At 38.3% G+C, this 22040-nt stretch overlaps 1 protein-coding gene across 7 annotated transcripts in view; it reads right to left on the reverse strand.

Moving 5' to 3' along the window:
* The window catches only part of CNTN4 (contactin 4), a 995624-nt gene that overhangs the window by 186522 nt on the left and 787062 nt on the right, over positions 1 to 22040 (reverse strand). For all 7 annotated transcript variants that reach the window (XM_030801544.1, XM_030801547.1, XM_030801549.1 and 4 more), the window contains 2 exons: positions 6911 to 7013; positions 2935 to 3119 (listed from right to left, as the gene is read on the reverse strand). In XM_030801544.1, coding sequence (XP_030657404.1) covers positions 2935 to 3119; positions 6911 to 7013 — 288 coding nt within the window. The remainder of the gene's footprint in view (positions 1 to 2934; positions 3120 to 6910; positions 7014 to 22040) is intronic.

Consider the following 22040-nt stretch of genomic DNA (forward strand, 5'->3'; position numbering starts at 1 on the left):
ACAAAAGAATAAACACAAATGCAATAGCCAAATGCCGTGGAAGTCAAGTGATCTGACAAGTTTTTAACACCAAGCATGGGTGACAAGTGAGCTAAGGCTGAGTTATCTGCAGAAAGCAGGCAAATTTTATTTTATTCTGCTCTTTTTCCCACGCATGGCTGCAGATAACTCCATTTAAAAAGGAAACATTGTTAGAACCTGATTTTCATCTCCAGGGCAGGATCCCTGAAAAAAACATTTCCCTGCACAGGGCTGGGAGCCAGTGACAAAGTTGATTTTCCATAACAGTAATCCTGGAGTACTCTATTTCCAGTGCAGGAAACCTCTAACCCACAGGAAAGCAGTATGCCAACCCCTGGTTACAGAAAATTTCATACCAGTTTAACATACTGAGAGCAGGAATTTCACTTAACAGAAAATCAGGAAAGTTAAAATGACTTTATTCAATTAGTTAAGCTACTCAAATAACATTTAGGAGCAGCCACCACTGAACTGAAGAGACTATTCAACCAAGAAAAAAGAGAAAACATTGGCCAATTACCTGAATATTTACAGATTGTCCCTATCTGATATAGAAAAAATAATTATTACCTTGGTGAGAAAAATGAGCCCTACACAGTTAAAAATACATAGCCACAGCATCTCACTGAATAAATCTGTAACTTACAGTCTCATGATTTTGCAGTCAGTTAACTGTGGTGTCTTTTGCTTTACAACCCATCAAATAAGATACGAACTACGACAGTTTAAGAGGAAAGCAAAGATTAAATATCAACTCTGTCATCTGGCATGAGGAGAGTCAGTCCTTTAATATTCTTGAAGACAGACGAATGATGAAAGAGAAGTGCAGATTTATTCAAACAGCTATTGCCCAGCTCACCAAGTGAAGTATTAATACTTTCTACAACTCTGTGTGTTCTCCTGCCCCAGAAGCTACATCAGAGGAACGTGAGTCCAAAATGCTGAGAATCACTTAGGGGAGGTCATTGAAGGCTGGCTGATAGTGGAAATCTCTGCCCAGTTTCCAATCAAGATTTAAAAAAATGTTATGTGATTATTGATCAGAATTCTTTGGCCATGGCTTTTTTTTTTCCTTCCTTCCTTTCTTTTTCCCTTTCCCTCCCTCCCTCCCTCCCTTCCTTCCATTTCTTTCTTTCTTTTTGGAAGGGAGAGCTTTAATAGTCTGCCTGGTGGCCATTCTGACAGGCTAGGAAGTGTAGCCTCCCTTGGCCAGAAGCTGTAAACAGGCACTTCAAAGGAGGAGCAAAGGGAACAAACAGGAATTTGTGCTGGGTGGAACGGCCAAATATACATATTTAATAAGCTACAGGAGGAATCATGGATATTTATGAAAGGAGAAACATGTGCGTGTGCAACTGAGTTTCATGGGTTCTGTGTATGAAATATACATATTTTCATATGTACATAAATATGTATATAAATATGAATATATGTATATTTCATACACAGAAGCCATGAATTTATATACATATTCATATGTATATAAATATGAATATACATATTTAATAAGCTACAGGAGGAGTTATGGATATTTATGAAAGGACAACCATCTGCATGTGCAACCCTTCATGGGTTCTGGGTATGAAAAATGGCAGTATTAGCATCTGAGGGTGGAGGTTTTGGCCCTGTGATGTCAAAAGGTAGACCAGAGGACATGAAACCCCTCACTGCACATCCTCCCTAGAATGACAGAACCATTCTGTATTGGTGGTCTCTTATCAGGCAAAAAATAAGGGGCAGCATCAGGTGCCTGGCTGATATCAGTGATGGAGTCTTTTCAAAGGGCTAGATTGTGTTTAGCCCTTAGGAAGAAAGGCTCATTGCGGTTAGCGAGGGAGCGGGTATAACTAGATGTGTCTGACTTTACCCTCCCATCATGGCCAAGAACTCATTTTTCAATGTTACGCTGGGACCCCCTTAGCCAAGAGGGGTCCCCTTCTGTCTCCTGGAGGGCTTAGAACTTTGGTCATATCTTAAAACCAAAATGCTTTGGAAGAAGTATTAGTGAAATAAATAGACTTTTTTGGGATCAATTATTGCAAGAAATAAGAACATTTAAAGCCTTTGCTTCAACTTGCCCTACAGAACTACTCTCATCATTTTAATATGCATTGTTATTTGTTTAAACCATTCTTAAATAATTATCAATCTATAGTATTTGTTTTCTGTATCCCAGACAGATGGGATTCTGGCATGCTCCAATTTGGCAGAACTCAGTTTGCTTTCAATATGCCTATCCAACGAAATCCTTTTCTAGATTTCAAATCAATATCCTAACAGGGTTTCCAAGATGGTCTCAATAATGACCATGTGCTAGTGGTTTTACATTTATATTGTTTGGATCAATGCTGATGATTCGATTGGAATAGGAGCAGCTGCACATAAAAAGTCTTTGGGGTGAGAGAGATTTGTCATGTTCCACTCTGATAAGAACTAAATTTGGACAGTGTGCATTTTGAAATGTTCATGGTACCACATTAAATTGCTACCAAAGAGGAGCAATTACAAAAGATTAACACAAGCCTCAAATCAAAATTCTAATGAAGAAAAGCACAGAGCTTAAAAAAAAGGAGATAAATCGGGAGCAGGAATAATAAAATGTTTCCTGTGTCAGGTTTACAGCTTGATGCAAAGAGGAAAAAGAGACTTCTTTGCAAGTGTGTTCACACTAATATCCATCCTCCAAACACATCAGCCTAATGTCTTCCTTTCTGCTCTGTCAACATCCTTGCCCCCCACCCTCACTCTCCACACCCAGAATCAACCAGGGCTAATTATGGAGCAAACCATGAGTTTCACACAGTCCTATTCTGCACAATCTCTCCCAAAATGCCTGAATGCCTCTCAGTTTATGATTTCAATATCAGGAAGTTCTGTAGTACCATACATGATAAACTGAAATCATACACTTACCATAAAAAGTTAGCTGTCCCCTTGCTACATTTTTCCCTCTGGAATTTTCAGCCACACATTCATATAAACCAGCATCCTCCTGCTGAAAATTAGGGATCTCAAGAATTCCATTTGACTTGTGTCTTCTGGCTTTCCTTGCTATCGGCTTTCCATCAGCTCTTCGCCAGATAATAGTTGGTACCGGACTGATAGCAAGAATAAAAGGGAGTGAATCAAACTAGAGAAAACTGAAACTTTTATTGGAACCTAAACCCCTTCCTTCTTGGTTCTACACATATAAGCTTGCAGTGTTTTGCAAACTTCATTCATTCCTCTAACTCCGTTACAATTTTAATAATATCCACATCTCTAGTATTACTTATTTAGTGTTCTTAAAATCAAATAACTTTTCTTAACTTTAGATAAGGTGATCTGGCAGGGTGCAGTGGCTCACACCTGTAATCGTGGCACTTTGGGAGGCCAAGGTGGGTGGATCACTTGAGGTCAGGAGTTTGAAACCAGCCTGGCCAACATGGTGAAACCCCATCTCTATTAAAAACGCGAAACAATTACCCAGGCACAGTGGCAGGTGCCTGTAATCTGAGCTACTCGGGAGGCTGAGGCAGAAGAATCTCTTGAACCCGGGAAGCGGAGGTTGCAGTGAACCAAGATCGCACTACTGCACTCCAGCCTGGGTGACGGAGCAAGACTTTGTCTCAAAAAAAAAAAAAAAAAAAGTGATCTATCTCCTATACAATATCATTATTGAAATTAAAACAGATTTCTTATGTTATATATGTTTCCTCATAAGTTTTTTTCTTTTCTTTTTTTTTTTTTTTTTTTTTTTTGAGACGGAGTATAGCTTTGTCACCAGGCTGGAGTGCAGTGGCGCCGTCTGGGCTCACTGCAACCTCCACCTCCTGGGTTCAAGTGATTCTCCCGCCTCAGCCTCCCAAGTAGCTGGGACTACAGGCACCCGCCACCACGCCCAGCTAATTTTTGTATTTTTAGTAGAGACAAGGTTTCACCCATACATGTTTTTTTTTAAATAAAAAATATGAAAATAAAAACATTTATGTGCAGTCGTGGCAAATTAAAGATAGCTGCAAATTCTTCTACCTTCTTCCCATTTAGATGAGGTCTATGTCCCCTCCCCTTGAACCTGGTAGCTCTTTTTAACCACTTTGACTCATAAATAAGATAGAAGTGATGTTGTAGGATCAAAGCTCAGGTGTTAAGAAACTGGCAGCTTCTGCTTTCTGTCTCGTGGCAGCCCTGAGCTGTCCGACGAGAAGAGTGAATACCTTGAGACTGCCAGGAAGGAGAGGCCATACATAAGGCTTCCAGATGACAGTCTTAGTGACACCAGCCTTCCAATATCCCCAACAAAATACCAGAAATGTGTGTGAGACTCTTATGAGCTTTCTAGACCAGTTCATCTGCCAGCTAAATACTACCGAAAGACCTGAGGGATGCCACTAAAAGCAGAAGAATCAGCCAGCCAAGCCCTGCCCTGCCTGAATTCTTGACCAGCAAATTGTAAGATATAATAAAATTCTGGTGTTATTTGTAAGTTGGTTATGTAGCAATAGATAACAGAAACAATATATTTCCATAAATCCATGTACCAACAATGCAAGTGCCCTGCTTTGAGAAATACGCCAAATAATGAATAAATGATAGTAGAAATAATGAGCCCATAAAATTTGAGAGACACAATCTATTGCTGACATACAGGAAGGGTTCACTCAAGGTACACTGCTTTGGACAACATGGTTTTTCTCTTCTCATTTATATATTGAGAACCTTACCAACTTATAGCAGTCCATTTGCAAGACGGGTTGGGGAAACTTCACTTAAAATAGTGAGAAAAAGAAAGATGCCACCTGTGAGGTCTTTATGTACTCTCAAGGCATCTATCATCCTACTGCCATAACTGTTAGAACATATCTTAAATTGCAGAGAGGGCATCATTGAATCTGCAAATCAATGGTTTAGTGAGCTAACCACAGCTTTTAAGATTGTGGCTTCCTGGCAGGGGATACAATTATTTACTTATTTATTTTTCACAAAAACACACGCAGAGAAGTAATTAGACTAAAGACTTGCTAATCTTCTCTGGGAAACCTGAGATGGTATTTAAAACATTAAAGCCATCAACTCTACTATATTTGTTTTAGAAGAATTTAAGTTCGTTAGACAGACACTAACTCAAAATGCAGAAAGGCTCTATGAAAAGTACATAATCGGTGTCTTTATACTGATGAGATATGCACTTAATATATGCCTTTAAAAATAACCATATTGAGATGTAGTCTTTCTGCTCTTAAGTGGGCAATGATGATGTGTTTCAGCAGCTGGATGTGCATACCCAAACATTTCTGTGTAGACTGAAGAAGCCAATTTGGGATTTTTGTTTTTATTCCAGCACTATTCAAACAGTGTGAATAGAGTTTAATTCATAACCCCCTTTGAAGTGTGAACAATGTGAATTCTGCTCCTTCTTCACAGATGATTTTTCAAGGTATCATCTTAAAAAATTCAACAAATGTATATCTAGACTACCCAGTTACCTGCTCTCATCTTTAATTTCATATATATATAAATGCTTACAGACAAATACGTTAAAAATAAAAAGTGTAATCATATTATACTGTTAGCAATCTGCTTTTGTTCTCGTAGCATGGGCATTTTCTATGTCTTAAATGTTGTTTTGCAACTTGACTTTTAATGTGTGTAGACTGTTCAATCCTATAATTATGTCATAATTTATTTAATATGATAAGTTTTCAGGACATAAAAAACTACCATTGCATTGTACTGTACCGAAGTAAAGATACGACTGTAGCTTATTTGTCATGACTTGAAAACACATGGAAACCAAAACAACCTTTCTATTAGAACCGACGATAAAATGGAAAAAGGAACCTCTTGTATGATTGCTGTAAAACACAAAAATCATAAGAAAATAGATTACACACTGATATAAGGATTGGTAGAGTTAGCGTTGCCTGGCTCAGTGGCTAGGGACTATAATCCCAGCACTTTGACAAGCAAAGGTGGGAGGATTAGTTGAGGCCAGGAGTCCAAGACTAGCTTGGGCAACATATGCAGATCCTGTCTCTCCCAAAAAAAAAAAAAAAAAAGTTAGTGTTGTTGCCTTACTCAACATTTGGGCACAGGAAAAAGATAGTTAGTAATGGATTAGTCAGATAGATGGGGCTGGGCATAAAGATTGACATGGATCATTAAAATCCAAAGAAGATGTCAAAATTCTCATTTCAGATAATAGTTTATACTATTTATGCCAAATCTTTATTGCTGGTTACTGGCAAAGAAAAATCCCAATTGATGTGCATTTCATGTTCTTTATGCTGTCTGATATATTCTCTATGGAAAAGTTAACTAGTTTCTAAGTAGGCTTTTCTCAAGAAAGTCCACACTGAATAATAAAGTTGTAAACAATTTTTGGACAACTTTGTAAAACAGACTCTCTTAGAGAATAACGTGTCCTACCTATCTCTAGCCAGAGTAGAAGGAAATCCAAAGTAGAGAGAAGAGACTGACAGTTTAAAAAGAAATTCAAGAAAAGTCTGATGCATCCTTTATAAACTGGGGCCAAAATGAAAGTCCGTATTTTTCCAGATAGTCAGCTTAACTGTACCTCAAGTGGAGGCCATTGTTTTCCTGTCATTCTGGGTTAGACAGCACGCACATTACAGGTCATAATAAAAGAACAAAATACTTTTTCAGAATTGCCCATTCTCCTTTCCTTTGTGGCCATGTCAGTTGTGACAGCCTAATCCTTCTTGCGCCATTACATGTCCTCTCTCCATGGTGAGGGGGCAGAATCCAAGATGCATACACAGAATTACAAAGAGAACACTTCACTTGCTTTTCAGTCACCTCAGAAACCATCACTGTGAACAGTGCAAGAAAAACTCTATACCTGCTCAAGCTGAAGGGAGGATGAGAAGGAACGCAAACCCGAACTTACTTTCCTAAAGCAAAGCATTCCAGCTTCACCGTTGCTCCTTTTGCAGTCGGAACTGTTTCTGGGAACTGCACTTCTATTTTGGGCTCATATTCACCCATCACTCCTGTGAATAAATAAAGGAGCTAAGTCTTGGAGATTCTTTTAAAATGTATAAAATGTAAAACTCATTTTTCTGTTAATGTAGAATGCTCATACACATCATTATGTGCACAATTAATTCCTTCATTTAAAGCAGGTCCTATCTCAGCCGTCATGAATGTGGCTCTTCTCCCAGTTACTGTTACAGAAAAATTTGTATCGCAGCACCACACCATCTGCCTGGATTAAATTCTCCATGCATACAACTTTGCCCCTCAAAAGTATTGTTTTAAGGTAGTCTTAAGGAAAAAAAGGAGAAGGGGATGAAGTGCTAGTCATCAGGAAAATTAAATTATCTCTTTAAAAGTATACTGCAGAAAAATTTGTAATATTTATTAATAAAAGTACTCAAAAATACCTGCATGCTTAATTATGTCTATATAATAAAATAATTTTTCTGAGTAATCATTCTGTGACCACAACTTTTACTTTCATTTCCAAGGTCAATATAAACGAATCATAAATTAGTATATTCAAGGTAACATCAAATGCCTGTATTTTCATTATATTTTGGACCTGTGAAAAAAGAATAACAAGATACAACTACAGAAAACATTGAAGTTATACCCACCTTGCCAATGGCATACTTATTTGGAGGGTCATATGCTCCCACTTTTCCTATATCCTGGAAAATGACTCTACAGTTATGCCCAAGGTAACACAATCTAACAAACTAAGTTCATGCTTTGCAATTAAATACTTATCAGTTATTTCTTTCTTCCTTTTTCTTTTTTTTTTTTTCCAGATGAATCTCACTCTGTCACCCAGGCTAGAGTGTGGTGGCAGGATCTTGGCTCACTGCAATCTCTGCCTCCCGGGTTCAAGCGATTCTCCTGCTTCAGCCTCCCAGAGTAGCTGCAACTACAGTTGTGCACCACCATGCCCAGCTAATTTTTTTGTATTTTTGGTGGAGATAGGGTTTCACCATGTTGGCCAGGCTGGTCTCCAACTCCTGGCCTCAAGTGATCCACCTGCCTTGGCCTCCTAAATTGCTGGCATTACAGGCATGAGTCACTGCTCCTGGCCTTATCAATTATTTCTTATCAATACATGCTTGACTCAATTTGCCACTGCTCTAATTGTTCTAATACATTTATTCTTATTCCATCTCTGGTCATTTTTTATGATCTTTGATTCAACTGTCCCCATAAAGAGTCTGGAATTACCTAGCTTACTATAAAAAGATAGGGCTCTCCATTTCATCTCTCCTTTAGACTTCCCATAGTCAGAGGAAAAAGAGACTGAACCTTAGAAGGAAAGGTTAAAGATAAAAAATAGATGGGGGACAGGTGAAATCACAAAGAGAAATGATTTCACTCACTTTGCAGAGGTGGACCCTTGCCTTTTTTTTTTTTTTTTTTTCTTGAGACCAAGTCTTGCTCTGTTGCCCAGGCTGGAGTGCTGTGGTACAATCTTGGCTGACTGCAACCTCTGCCTCCCGGGTTAAAGCAATTCTTGTGCCTCAGCCTCCCAACTAGCTGGGACTACAGGCACGTGCCACCATGCATGGCTACTTTGTGTATTTTTAGTAGCGATGAGGTTTCACCATGTTGGCCAGGCTCGTCTTGAATTCCTGACCTCAGGTAATCTGTCTGCCTCGGCCTCCCAAAGTGCTGGGATTACAGGCATGAGCCACCGCACCCCACCGAGGTGACCCTTTTCATCGGCCATTTCAGAGTTTGAGAAACATCAAGAGGATCTCCTCAAACTGTGAGAAACAGAATCAACCCTGAGTGTCTGATGACTTACAATCTAGCTAAGTTTGCTATGAGGTATGTTGTCAATAATGCAAACTCGAACATAATTGTTCTTCTTGTTGCTGTTTTCATTTTTCTTCCTTTCCTGCAATGATGAAGAGTGTTAGATTTGGAAGGGACCTTTGATATCATTTGGTTTAGCAACCTTAATCTTGGTATTATTTTCCTACCGGATGCACATTTTTCTAAAGAGAGGATTCACGGCTAGCAACCTATTCTTGAAGGGATGCTTATCCATCCATAGGTTAAAAATCACAGTTCTAATCTATCCCTTTCTTTTACAAGCAAGGCTGTAATCTCAAGAGTTAAACAGTTTGTCTTTAGTCCCACAGAAAACCAGTCAGTGTTGAAACTCAGGCCCCTGACTCCTCATCTGAATCTCTTACAACGGCCTCTCACCACGAAATGAATAACACTACAAAAGTAGGTTAAAATACATTACACCCATGCTTGACACGTTCAGTTACAAAATTTTTCCTCCTTTCTTGGCCAGCCTGTGCTGTCCGAGTTCTCTTGCCCCTGAGTCTGGGCTTGCCTTTCTTTCAGCATCTGCACAAAGCCGGCCTGGTAAAGACTCCGTGCATACTAACAACAACATTCACACAGCTGCTGAACTTGCTAACAAACAGCCCGTACAGTTGAATCATCATCCAATAAACATCAGTAGTATGACTTTGAGTGCAGTCAGCAAGTTAACACCTTTTAGTGCTGTGTATATGGCTGTATACTCTGAGAGCAGTGTTAATTAAAAAAAGAATTGCCTTGAGAGAAAGAGGTCTTTCGTCTTCCCAGGAAATCAAGACAGCCTGCATTGCAGTGTATCATGTGTTAGAGGGAGATGAGAAAATAAGGTTAGAATACAAAGGCCAAGGAGGTCTTAGAAGTGGTCAGGCTTTTTCCCAGCCTCTGTCTATAAATATCACATATAAAATTGCTTTTTTATAATCTGATCATGAAAATTACACCAAGGAGCAAATATATGTCACACAACCTTGTTTGAAAGAACTAAAATATCATTGGCAACGCAGAGATGCAATGTCCCAGATCCCTGAACTGTTACCTCCACATCCTAAAATCCTGTCTATTTAGGCCCAAACTGAACATTTTCTCTCCCAGAATCCTTTACCTACTTACTGCCTGCCTTTCCCTGTCCTCTGTAGGCTCTACTCTCTAGCCCACAATGGTCTTTAAATGACCCAAATTATAAAATCTTCTACCGTTGTCTGTTCCCATTGGTAATTTTTTTAAAAACAAGTTTTTAAGGTACAATTTACATACTAAAAAGTTCACCAATTTTAAGTGTGCAAGCCAATGGTTTTTAGCAGATTTGCTGAGTCATGCAACTATCACCACAATCTAGTTTTAGAACATTTCCATCACCCCAGTAAGATCCCTCATGCCCATTCACAATTAATCCCCATTCCCAGTCTCAGCCCTGGGAAACCTCTAATCTGCTTTCTGTCTCTATACATTTGCTATTTTCTGAATATTTCATATAAATTAAATTGTGCAATATGTGGTCTTTTGTGCCTGGCTTCTTTCACTGAACATAGAGTTTTCACGATTCATCGACGTTGTAACATGTACCAGTAGTTTCTTCCTTTTTATTGCAGGATAATATTCCACTGTAGGATATGCCACATTTTCCTTCTCCATTCGCTGGTTATTAGTTTCCTAGAGGTGCTTTAACAAAGCATTACAAACTCAGTGGCCCTAAGCAAAAGAAATTTATTCTCTTACAGTTCTAGAGGATAGAAGTCATAAATAAAGGTGTCGACAGGGCCATGTTCCCTTTGAGACTCTGGGCAGAATCCTTCCTACCTTCTGGTGGTAGATGTGAATCCTTGGCATTCATTGGCTTATAGTCATGTCACTCCATCTCTGCCTCTGTGGTCACATGACATTCTTTCTGTGTATGTGTGTCTTCCCATTGTGTTCTTAGAAGGACAGCAGTCATATTGGATCTATGGCCCATCTTACCCTACCATGACCTTATCTTTATTGATTACATCTACAATGACTCTATTTCTAAATAAGGTCACATTCAGAGGCACTGGGTGTTAGGACTTCACCATATCTATTTGAGGGACAAAATTCAACCCATAACACTAGTTGATGGGCATTTGGATGGCTTCCACTTTTAGCTATTACCAATAATGCTTCCATGAACGTTTACATGCAAGTCTTTGTGTGGGCATATTTTCATGCCCACACAACTACAGTTATTCTCTACTACTGTCTTGCTTGCTTCATGTTACTTATCACAATTTATAATTCTCTTGTTTATTCATGTGTTTAGTGTCTGCCTTCCATTTAGATGGCAAAACATATAAAACCAAATAATATGTCTTTCTCATAGCTGTATTCCTAACTTCCACTGCAGGCTCTTCACTTGTAGGTGTTCAGTAAGTAACTACTGACATAAAACATTTTACATATAAACTTCAGGGTACCTCTTAAATAGCAATGCTGTTTTCTATCATCTTTATAGCTAGCTAGCTACATAGACAGACAGACACACACACACACACACACACACACACACACACACACACAGAGCATCTCTTCTATTGTTCTCTTACCTACTTTAGGGATAGAAATTCTTCTCATTTTTTTCTGTATCCCTCACAAATCTTAGCCCGATACCAGTAATATGGGAAAAAATGTGATGGGTAAGGATTTGTTGAAGGGAGGAAAAGATGTAGGAATGCAGTGTTTATGCTGTGATATATAATAGCCATTAAGTCAAACATATACTTCTTTCCAGGCATAGAAGTCATTTATTAAGTATAATTGTAGCTTCTAGTACAAGTTCACTCACTTAAGATCATTCTTTACTAAAATGATCTGTATATGTTGTTTATCTAGTCACAAAGAGTGATTTCTGGACTGATACACAGTAATCCATATTTCTGGCTATAGGAACGTGAATAACAGAATCATCAGTAATAGATTAATCTGTATATATGGCAGTGGTACAGTACATAAAGAGAAGGATCAGAGATAGAATAGCATCATTTCACTGCTGTTTTACAATTTTTCATTGTACATAAAGATTGTCCTAGTATTAAAGTCATAAAAACAAGAGAAGCAATTTTCTTCAACACCTGTGAACTGTTCCATTTAATGTGGTTACAACTGGCACAGGCTATGTTGTTATTTGACTATTTTTTTAAATTTTAACTATTTTGGCCTTTACTTTCTGCATTAAATTTAAAAGCTGTTGCCTTTTTTTTTGTTTTTTAAGAAACGAAAGGCCTCTTAAAATAAGAGTGCATTTATCAAGTCATTCTGCTGACCACCTGTACACTTTTGCAATTAATTGGTACACAGCTGCTCTAGTGATTTACAGAATGATTAGGCTAAAAGAGTGCGAACATTGACGGAATTGCTCCAGAACCCCCTTTACATCTTCAAACTATTAAAAAAGGTGGGAAGAGGTAAAGACCTACCCAGGTCTACACAACCAAGGCAAAGTAGAAGTAAGGAACACATATAATTTAGTCTAGTTCAACCAAGATATACAACCTCAACCAGACTTTTCTGCTATATGAAATATATGATTTGCCTGTAAAGACAACTCTTGCTTTCAATTCTAAACAAAAACACCTAACATAATTTTATGCATAAAGTAAAAATGTCTTAATTCATTAAAATTCATTGCCAATGTTTTATATTCTTTGGAGTAAGAGAGATACAACAATAGTAATGAAGGTTACAGCACTTGAAATTCCATATATCAAAGTCTTTAGAAGACAGGGGCTTAGTTTTATTAATATTCCAATAAATTAAATAAGTAAATATTCATTCGACACCAATAATAAGCCATATGCAGTGCCCAGAAATGGGGGCACACTGTGGATAACACAGATCTGATCCTTATATTCATGACATTCATAGGCTACTCTTTTTCAGCACACGGCTTAGTAATGGGGCATATGCAGGCAATAACTGTTTATTGAATAACCAAAAGAGGTGATTTCATGAGGAAGACATGGTTGGCAGTTCTTAAGTATTTTTCCTAAAGCAATGGTTCTCAAACTTGAAATCAACTGAAAGGCCTGAGTTTCTGATTTAGTAGGTTGAGATGCAGCCTACGAATTTGCAATTTTAAGAAGTCCCAGGTGAGGCTGATGCTGCTGGTCTGAAGAATACACTTTGAGAACAACTTTCCTAACTATGAGCAAAAGCAAGAAGTTCCACCTAACATTAATAAACATATCCTAAGGGCTAGTCATTGGGAAAGTACTAGAAATGGAGTCCCAACTTGAGGGACCAAGTCCATCTAGAGTCTGGACTCTGTAGAAGAACTTGTGGCAACTGTACCTCTTTCAAAACCTGGGCAATTATTAAAGTTGATGCTGATGTCTGTAAGAACACAGAATTTAACAAAACAACTGGCAATTTAGAGAATATGAAAGAGAAATCAGCAACACATCATGCTTGTTTAAGTACAATTTGCAGAGACTCTGTTGGCAGAAGACCAGTTTGCAGAGTTGCGTGCCATAAGATTTTTGCCAACACCTGCCTTAGCTGGAATCTGTGCTTACTAAATTTAACTACAGAAGGGACATTTACTAACTTCCACAGAGTGGGATTTTCTCCTGAAAAAAAAAAAGGCAAAAATTGTTTTATGAAAAGTTCCCACATTGACTTTCTTGAGAAACAAGTCATATGATGTATATATCACTAACCTAAAAACATTTGGAAATATCTGATTAGTCATACAAATTCACCTGACTGAGTTTACCATTTTGCCCTTTTGAAAAAAGGCATGTTTTCCCCTGGGTTGAAGGAGATATATGGAGTCTAGTGGACTGTCCAAGTTATCTCTTCTACCACCACCACCATCCAGTAGGTAAATTCCCAGAGTTTGGGGCAACAACTGTTGAGACAAGAACCTCCCCATTGCTGAAGAGGAGAGGCAAGGTATCTCAAGGTGTTACATCACCTCTTACAGTCAAGGTTTTAAGGTGTCCTCAGAGACCTGTGAGAGATGAAAATAAATCTTATGATTTGACTTTAATCAAACCTGCACCACCTTCCTTCCTTTTCAATATTGAAAATGCAGAGATAACCTTTTTCAAGAAGGCTGTCTCATTTAAAGGCAGAGAGGCCAAACACCTCTGCTTGCGCTGGACGGTCCTGGTTTTCCTGAATTCCCGAAGTAATGAGCTAATAGTTTCCAGTTTGGGCAGTTAGTTAAAATGTCATCTTTTAACCCAATTTTTACCTTCCTTCAAGGAAGTACTCCTATATTTTTCCTACTAAAAAGTTATCCATGTATCCATTTGTATTGAACTAAACATTCTATCTCTGTACATGTTGGTCCTAGTTCAAGTCTTTGGAGCCACAAATAACAAGTATTTTAATGGACACTCTTCAGATATTTAATGATATCATTTTGTCAAGGGTTAACAAAGTTTTTTCTGTAAAAGGCCAGATAGTAAGAATTTTATCTAGGTTTTGTGGGCTATACAGTCCCTGTTACTGCTCAACTCTGCCACTGTAGCTACAAAGCAGCCATGGCCATAACGTAAACAAATGGGAGTGGCTGTGTGCCAATAAAACTTTATTTACAAAAATAGCTGGTGGGCCCATAAATACTAGTTGGCTGATCCTTGGCTTAGAGGAAATGCAGAAGATAGCAAAGTTTGAGAGAATCAATAGAATCAACAGACCAATTATTAGAACTACAAGAAATTTCAGCAAGCTTGCCAAATACTGAATCACAGGAATAACAGTACCTTCCATATATAAGCAACAACTAACTAGATAATGTGATTAAAGATAAGATACAACTGTCCAGACATGGTAGTTCACATCTGTAATCCCAGCACTTTGGGAGGCCGAGATTGGAGGATCACTTGAGGTCAGAATTTCGAGACCAGCCTGGCTAACATGGTGAGACCCTGTCTCTACTAAAAATACAAAATACAAAAATTAGCTGGGTATGGGGTACATGCCTGTAATCCCAGCTACTCAGGAGGCTGGGGCAGAAGAATTGCTTGAACCTGGGAGGCAGAGGTTGCAGTGAGCTGAGATCGCACCACTGCATTCCAGCCTGGGTGACAGAGACAGACTCTCAGTAACAGACTCTATCTCAAAAAACAAACAAATAAACAAAAACAAATGGATAAGACACAACTTACTGTAACAGCAAAAATGATAGAGAATCTAGGAATTAGCCAAGAATATCCAACATTTCTATAGAAAAATTATTTACAGAAACAGGCCACAGGCAAGGTTGGCCTGTGGGAGTTTGCCAATTCCTAGTTAAAACAAATAATCTGCCTACTGCCTGGAATTATTTATTTTATCTTTGATTGTCTGACTCTTCATGGAAGCTTGGGTTGATTCCAAAGACCAGGCCAGGTTTCTTCACCCTTAAGCTGTGATTATACACTTAATTTCCCTGTACACTTCACTGCTCCATGGTAGTTCTTACCAAAATTGAAACTTCAGTGAATCTGCTTTAATTCTCTACTATCCCCTGAGTATGGCCCCACTCCTGCCTCTAACTGCAATTAGGCTTCTCAGCCAGGCTATAATCCATGAGGGCAGGGAAGGACTTTTGCATCTCTAGAGACAAGTAGAGAACAGATATTCAATGAGTATTTGTTGGTTAAATGCATGATCAAAAGAATGCCCCAAGTCAACTCAATTCCAGGCTAAACGCTTCTCCTTTCCTCTTTCATTTCAAGTCCCTCTATAAATGTATTACTCAGAACTCAGTTCAATAATTCCGGTAAAGAATGAAATTTTAGACCCTTCATTAACTTGGAATTCTCTAAGACTGTAGGTTCCCACAGGCTGAAATCATGTCTTTTTATTTCATAGTGTGCCACACGCAATGAGCACTTAACAGACGCTTCCGAACTGAGTAGCCAAACGGCCATCCAAGACCTTTAGCCCCCATGGACCTGAAATGGAATTGGCTATGCTAGAGGTCTAAAGCTGACTGCCAAGTTCCCAAGCTTGTCAAACCTTCAAAATATCCAGAGCCATTAAGACACTATTAAATCAGATTAGCAATGGCAGTTTAGCAAAATATCTCACATCCTTTAGTCATTTAGATGTTCTCCTCATAAAACATGTTTTACGCCCACAGATCCTCAACTGCGATGTTGTTAGAGAATTAAAAACAAGACATGATTGCTGTGACAAAACCACACAAAAGTTGCAATTAGAAGCGAGAGTAAAATAAAGCAGTGTTTTGGTATAAACTCTAGATCTTAAATAATATAAAATTATGTCTAAGTGGAAGGCATATCTCTACCTGTTGCCTGTCTAAATGCCAGGTCTTCAATAAAGGGTTGCAGATCACATCTCCAATCTAGAAGAGATCTCCTAAATGACTGGGTTCGAAAACCCACTAGGTTAATTAAGTGGCCTACAAATAAAGCTGTCTTTTCATGAAGAAAAATAGTGGTTGTTGATGCCCAGTTGAGGATCTAATGTAGCATGGAGCAATATTAGGAAAGTTTACAGTGACCAGTTGGCGGGACCATAATGGAGGATGCGTGATGCTGCAACAATAATATTTCAGAATCTTTTAGTTTTCTCCTTTCCATTTTAAAGGTCTTCTTTGGTCTTAAATTTAGAAGTTTGTGGGGAATGTAGTCTTCTGAGCCACTAGGAGGTATAATGGTCACAGAGGTGAAGGCTCACAAAATGGCGCACTGTGGCCTGAAAGACTGAATGCACCTAGTTTTCTGCAGGGATCAGTTGTCAGCATTGATAAGAAATCTGATCCAATGAGCAGCATCTGTCAGTTAAACCCGATATTATCTGGCTTGGGCAAATGTTGAGATTGGAGTTAAGTAGGCTAGAAAGTTATGACTGGAATCCTTGAAGACAAGAAGAAGAAATTTTAGATAGAACTTATTATAAATCACCCATTTTGTATAGCTGAGAAGACTAAGGACCAAAGAAATGGTATGATTCGTCATATGAGAGCTGCTGGTACATCTGGGACTGTAGTCCAGAATCCCTTTACTTTCCCTCTTGACTTTAGTCCTGGACATGACTAAAAGTTATGGAACTGAAGGATGCTGAGGTCATCGTTTGGGCTTTTTCCTACTGGGTGAAAGCTTGATTTAAGATGAGAAGATTAAATACTTCAATGCTGCTCTTATTCACTGTTTTTCATGGCTAAATTAGGCTATGGAAAATGAGTAAGGACTTGAGAAAACATGGTCAGTTATTTCAGTTATATTTGAGAACATACATAAACATTTTAAACATTTTAATTTTATATTGAAGTATAATAAACATTTAGAAAAGTTAACTTTACATTTTAACCCCCAAAGACAATATATCTGGTTTATATATATATACCTATATCCAAAATCTATATGCTTAACAATGTATGTAAATATAGAAATGGAGGAGAGAAAGGGAAAGAGAGAGAGAGTACAGAGAAAGAGAGAATTTGAAACTCTAAGATAGGATAATCTCATTGTTCCTTGTTTTGTAGCATCTCTTCCATGTGGAGTTCCAATTAGGGTTAATATTCAAAAATATTTAACAGTCACTGTGAAATGCATGGACGTATCAGACAGACACAGGCTATAAATTGCTCAACATTCATCTTTGTTCTAATAGGCAAAATTTTTTAAAAAAAAACCTTCCAAACCAGTCCCCAACTAGTCTCCAGGAAAACAGAAAAAAAGGCAAAGGCTAAACAATGATTTTTCATGCTAAATTATTTACCTGTGTATGCAATGTAATGTGCATAAACAGTGTAACAGACATTATCTCATTTTCTCAAGACTGTCCTAATCTCTGCTAATTCTTTTCACATTAAGCTATTTTAGAGAGAACCATGTAAGTGGCTAAAGACAGAAGAGCCAATATGATTATCATCGAAGACTACTATTTCTTTAGTAGTTATGCTATATGAGTGGTCTGTTAGCTTTGTTTATGGAAATTTAGGGATAACTCTTTGAGATCTGTGCAGGAAACATATAACAGAGCAGGCTCACCACTATTTGTAACCAACAGCTGGGCTAATAAGGATCAATGGACTACTTTAGTACCTGTACTAAAAATAACCATGATGTATTCTTTCCAATTATAATTTTTCCCTCTCATGGTTCCTAAGCAACAGGTGTACTTTCCCAAATCAGTTATCTTCTCAAAGCAGATTTTACAATATCTGGATAAATAACTATAAACTCTGATAAAATTTTTTCTCACATATGTCTACCAACTCATATTTTTATGTGTCCCAGAAGTGAATACTGCAAAATAATATAGTTATTTGAAATAATTCTCACTATAAAATTATCAAAAATTATAAAGCAAAAGAAACAAAGCAAATGTGTAAATCTAGAGCCCAAACAGACTTTTCTGAGCCTCAGTGAAATAACATGATGATCAGGGATCAGGAATCTGTCCTGATGACGTTTTTCTTATTTGAATTCTCTGATCTTCAGTTCCTTTGTTTCTCAAAAAATAAAGATATAAAATTGGGTGATCTCTAAGTGCCTATTAGGTCCAATAATCTTTATCAAACAATGTTCTAAAAATTTGAAAACTCTATGTTTTAAAAAGGTGAAAAAATAATGACAAGCAAAAAGAAAAAAAAATCAAAATTTACCACTAAAAGTTAAACACTTTAGAGTTTAACATCGTTAGCCACTTTGGAGAGTATTATTCCACCTTTCTCGGTCATTATCCACTATTTTAAAAAAGAATAATAATATGATCTATACACTATTGTAATCTGTCTTTTAAAAATATAATTTGTTGAGCATATTTTAGGTAAGAAAGTTATTGATGATATACTTCTGTTTTGTCACTGTTCAAAGTACTTTCAATTACGACACACAAAATAACTATCTGAGGTAGATGTTGTTACCCTTATCTTACTGATGAGAAAACTAAGTACAATGAGGTTAAACTGACACATCCAAAGCCACGTGGCTAATAAATGGTGGGGCTGAACCCTGCCTGGACTTGGCTTCGGGATCTCCATGGCTTGTGTCCTTACCTCATGGCCCCACATTGGAGCCATCATCTGAGATGTAGGAAGGAGTGAGCCATGTGAAGAGCTGGGCAAAAGGGAACAGGGAGCCCCAGGGTTTTGCAGAACTGGGGTGAGTGGTAAATGGTCAGTGAACAGACATGGGACTCATCACACCTCATTTGTATTAGGAACTGAGCCAAGGTTCACTGTTGAACTTTTATGACTCACCGTGGCCTTTTGAGTACAAATAAGAAATCATAGTCCAGACTGCTTAGCTGAAATGCCCAAGAAACAAGCTGAATATTGGGGAAATACAGTTCTCCCAGCTACATGTGCTCTTAGCAAGGTAAACGACAAGTCTAGCAATTAGTTCAGCTCAGGCTTCAAACTCCTTTGCCTTGCTTTTTTTCCCTTTTCTGAGGCAGAAAGAGGATGTGAAATTTTGAGTGTGCTTCAGTGATCAGAATGATTGTACAAATTCTATACTCACCTGCACTTACCAATCTAAAACACAGTCACCAAATCCCAGATCTTGAGGAGAGAGAATTTCATTGATTTTACTCTCACAGAATAGATTTTAACAAGAATGTCCTCTTTATTTTGCAATCTCTTCTTGATTTGTATTTCCCCTTTTCTCTCATCTTCAGAAAACAGCTAATTAAATAACCTATTTTGTGCTTAGTAACACAGTTTGAGTGTCCATTTTATATACTCCAGTGTAAATGGAAAAGACGTGAATTTTTACCATGCAATGCTCATGGAAATTAAGAATGAGTGGGCATTAATGGCTGAAGAATGAGATCTTTAGTCTGCTAACTTTGTGATAAAATATTCTAATACAAAACATTTGTCATCTCTATGAAGATATACCAGACAAATCAAGGTAAATCTAAAGCCAGGGAAAAGGCAGAGTTGTTGGCAGTTTGAAGTGTACGTGATGATTCTGGAGTGCTTGTGTTCCTGAATGCTTGTTTCTTGTTGTTTGAAGAGGCAGTTCTGTGTGATGTCTGTCCCTGGCTATGTCACAGTATATCAAAGTCAATATGTAATTACATCTATGACTTGATAGACCAAAACAGATAATACCACTGAACAGATATTCTGGCCTAAGTGCATTTGGGTAGAAGCCACAGGGGCTGTATTTTTAAGTGATTTCTTACAAAATCTTTTGAAAGTTTCTTCATCTGTCAGTCTGGAGAGATAGCACTGATAGCTTTTGACAGAGCTAGTACCTTACCCACTTTTCTCTTTAAGCTGATAAGAATTTTCAGTTTTATTGAATATAATGCAGCTTAATCCAACATATTAATTTAACACTTGCCATGTGGCAAGCACTGTGCTAGAGCGCAGCACAAAGCTGGATGAAAACGATGATCTTTCCTTGATCACAATGTGAGCAAGGTGGGGAAGGCAAGCTGACAAATACGAATATACCAGATGAATGTTACGATAGAAAGACGGCCAAGAAAGCACAAAACAAATAATTCCTCCTGTTGCCAAGGGAGAAGTTATGTATTTGGTTTTACAAATAATGTTTAAAATAGTGTTCTTGATTTTTCCTTTGCAAACCTGTGCAGTAAAACCATTTCAGTAAAGGGCATTCCCATACACTCAGCTGCTATGCCAGAAACCTATGTGTCATCCTTGATTTTCTCTTCCACTGTCTCCCACATCTAAGGAATGAGCAGGTTCTCGAAGCTTTACCAGCAAACTATATCCTGAATCCATTTCTCTCCTCTGCTGTTACTCCCTAGTTTCACTCCCCATCATTTCCCAACTGAATTAATTGCAGTAGTATTCTCATTGGATTTCCAGTTTTCCCTATTGTTTTCTGAAAGTCCATTTTCCACATAGCAGCTAAGCAATCTTCTTAAAAACATAAATCACTCTTCTGCATACAGTTCTCTAACGGCTTCTCACTGCACTCGAAGTAAAATCTGGTAATTTCTCCTGTTTCTAATTAAGGTTAAAACTCTCTTTTAACCTTAATTCTATCCAGCCTCCTACCTGCTCACTATGCTTCAACCATGCTCTGTTCTTCGTGTTTCCTGAACATGCTGAGTGCTTTTTTTCAGGCCTCAGGGCTTTTGCATATGATATTAACTCAGCCTGGAAAGCTCCACCCTCTGATCTTAAGAGGGCTGGTTTCTCGCTATTCATATCTCAGCTCAAATGTCCCCTCCTTAGAAAGGCTTTCCCTGGCTGTCTAAAGTAGACACCCACTGCCCCCGCAACCCACTACAGAGCCGCTATTTTATCATACTGGTTTACTGCTATCTAAAATAATAGGATTTTGGTTTTGTTTATGTTTGTTTGTTTCTTTGTGTCTGCATCCCCCAGGAGAATGCAAGTGCCTCCTGTTCACCAGCACTCAGCATAGTGGCTGTCACATAGGAAGTTCTAAATAAACGTATGTTAAATGGATGAATAAATGAATGGTTAAAATCTAAATTATTTGCTCAAAAATTCCACAGTGTAGTCTATGTAGAAAGGATGCACAGACCCTCTCTTCAGAGCTGCTTAGTATGTAAATACTTTGTTCTGGAAGGTTCAGGTTCAGAGCCTCACTTGGGCACAAAGTTCACTGACAAAACACAGGGGAAAAGTAACAAACTTGGGGAACAGAAATCTGAGTTCCAGTCTTGCATTTGTCAAGTTTTTCTTGTATAAATTCATATAAGAGGTGTTACAGTATAACGCAATGAAGCACTGCGAGGGTTTAAGATATCAGGCTCTGGAGTCAGTAAGACATGGGTGCTGCGTGGAAATCTTGGAGCCAGTAATTTTTTTTTTTTTTTTTTTTTTTGAGACGGAGTCTCGCTCTGTCACCCAGGCTGGAGTGCAGTGGCACAATCTCGGCTCACTGCAAGCTCCGCCTCCCGGGTTCACGCCATTCTCCTGCCTCAGCCTCTCCGAGTAGCTGGGACTACAGGCGCCCGCCACCACGCCCGGCTAATTTTTTTGTATTTTTAGTAGAGACGGGGTTTCACCGTGGTCTCGATCTCCTGACCTCGTGATCCGCCCGCCTCGGCCTCCTAAAGTGCTGGGATTACAAGCGTGAGCCACCGCGCCCGGCCGGAGCCATTAATTTTTAACAAATGTGGCTGAGCCCCAGTTTCCCCGTCTGCAAAAGAGAATGTTTATCATATAATTGATTGAGATTTAAATGAGATAATTCACACACAGTGCTGTGCACGGTGACTAGGCACATATTAAGTGTCAAGTAAATGTTTGCTATTAATGTTTTTGGCTGACGGTATCC

The sequence above is a fragment of the Nomascus leucogenys genome, chromosome 21 (assembly GCF_006542625.1).
Source record: "Nomascus leucogenys isolate Asia chromosome 21, Asia_NLE_v1, whole genome shotgun sequence".
In the NCBI taxonomy this organism is placed as follows: Eukaryota; Metazoa; Chordata; class Mammalia; order Primates; family Hylobatidae; genus Nomascus; species Nomascus leucogenys.